Below are 1,147 nucleotides of genomic sequence, written 5' to 3'. Positions count from 1 at the left end.
TCTGTCTGTCTGTCTGTCTGTCTGTCTGTCTGTCTGTCTGTCTGTCTGTCTGTCTGTCTGTCTGTCTGTGAACCCCTATGTGACACACATATGATATGACACCTGTGTGACAGCTGTGTGACACACGTATGATTGGACACCTGTGTCGCACCTGTATGACACCTGTACGACACCTGTATGTAACACCTGAATGACACATATGTGACACCTGTGTGTAACCAATGTGACACCTGTATGTAACCTATGTGACACCTGTATGTAACCTATGTGACACCTGTATGTAACATATGTGACACCTGTATGACACCTATGAGACACCTGTATGACACCTGTTTGTATTTGGGTGACAGGTCTGTACTTTGCCGGCGACCCGACGTGCGAGTGCTTCAACTCAGGAGTGGAGCCACTTGCTATTAGAGTGGAACCGGAAGAACCAGTGACCGAATCACCACTTCCGCTGAACCCTGCTGGTAAGTGTATGTAGTAGGAAACGTATGACGAACGGAAGAAGGCAAGTATAATAACAGGAGGTGTTGAAGGAAGGAATACGAGTAGAGTGAAAGCGACTAAGGGCGGTAGAAAGCAAGAGAGAAATTCAGCAAGGAAGCCCCAAAGAAAGAGAAGGAAACGGGAGTAAGCAGAGAAGGGAGAAATGGATGTAAGGTAGAAAGAAAAAGAGGGGGAGAACAAAGAAAGGTTAAAAAGAAATCAAGAAATAGAAGGAGAGAGCGCGAGAAGATGAGAGCGCGTGCATGCGTGTGAAACATCTGTTATTGTTGATAATGGCAGATGTTCACCTGTTTCTTCTCTGACAGACTGTCCAGGACTGGAGGACGCTCTCTGTCGACAGGCGACGGCCAAGACCCGCGTTGCAAGGAAGAATCCGCTCATCATTACAAACGTAACCATAGCAACCAGCATCCCTCATAATCATCCATAGCATCAATAAATGTCATCACCTAAACCACGATCACACGAAACTACTTAATCTTCAATTAATTAAGTAATTAATCTTTAAAAATATAAATACAAAATTAAAAAAATCCCGCCATGTTGTCATAACTGTGCTAAACACTTCTTCTTTATTGCCAACCTCATATATACATATATATATACATATATATATATATATATATATATATATATA

General features: G+C 42.5%; 1 protein-coding gene across 1 annotated transcript in view; it reads left to right on the top strand.

Moving 5' to 3' along the window:
- Positions 1 to 940, top strand: part of LOC106804756 — a 6,379-nt gene extending 5,439 nt beyond the window's left edge. Inside the window, exons 8-9 of the mRNA XM_014806078.1 lie at positions 351 to 470; positions 816 to 940. Of these exons, the coding sequence (XP_014661564.1) occupies positions 351 to 470; positions 816 to 940 (245 nt within the window). The remainder of the gene's footprint in view (positions 1 to 350; positions 471 to 815) is intronic.
- Positions 941 to 1,147: the final 207 nt, after the last annotated feature.

This window comes from Priapulus caudatus, unplaced genomic scaffold, assembly GCF_000485595.1.
Source record: "Priapulus caudatus unplaced genomic scaffold, Priapulus_caudatus-5.0.1 Scaffold86, whole genome shotgun sequence".
In the NCBI taxonomy this organism is placed as follows: domain Eukaryota; kingdom Metazoa; phylum Priapulida; class Priapulimorpha; order Priapulimorphida; family Priapulidae; genus Priapulus; species Priapulus caudatus.
The sequence above is the reverse complement of the archived record's forward strand: the minus strand, read 5'-3'. Positions and strand labels throughout refer to the sequence as shown.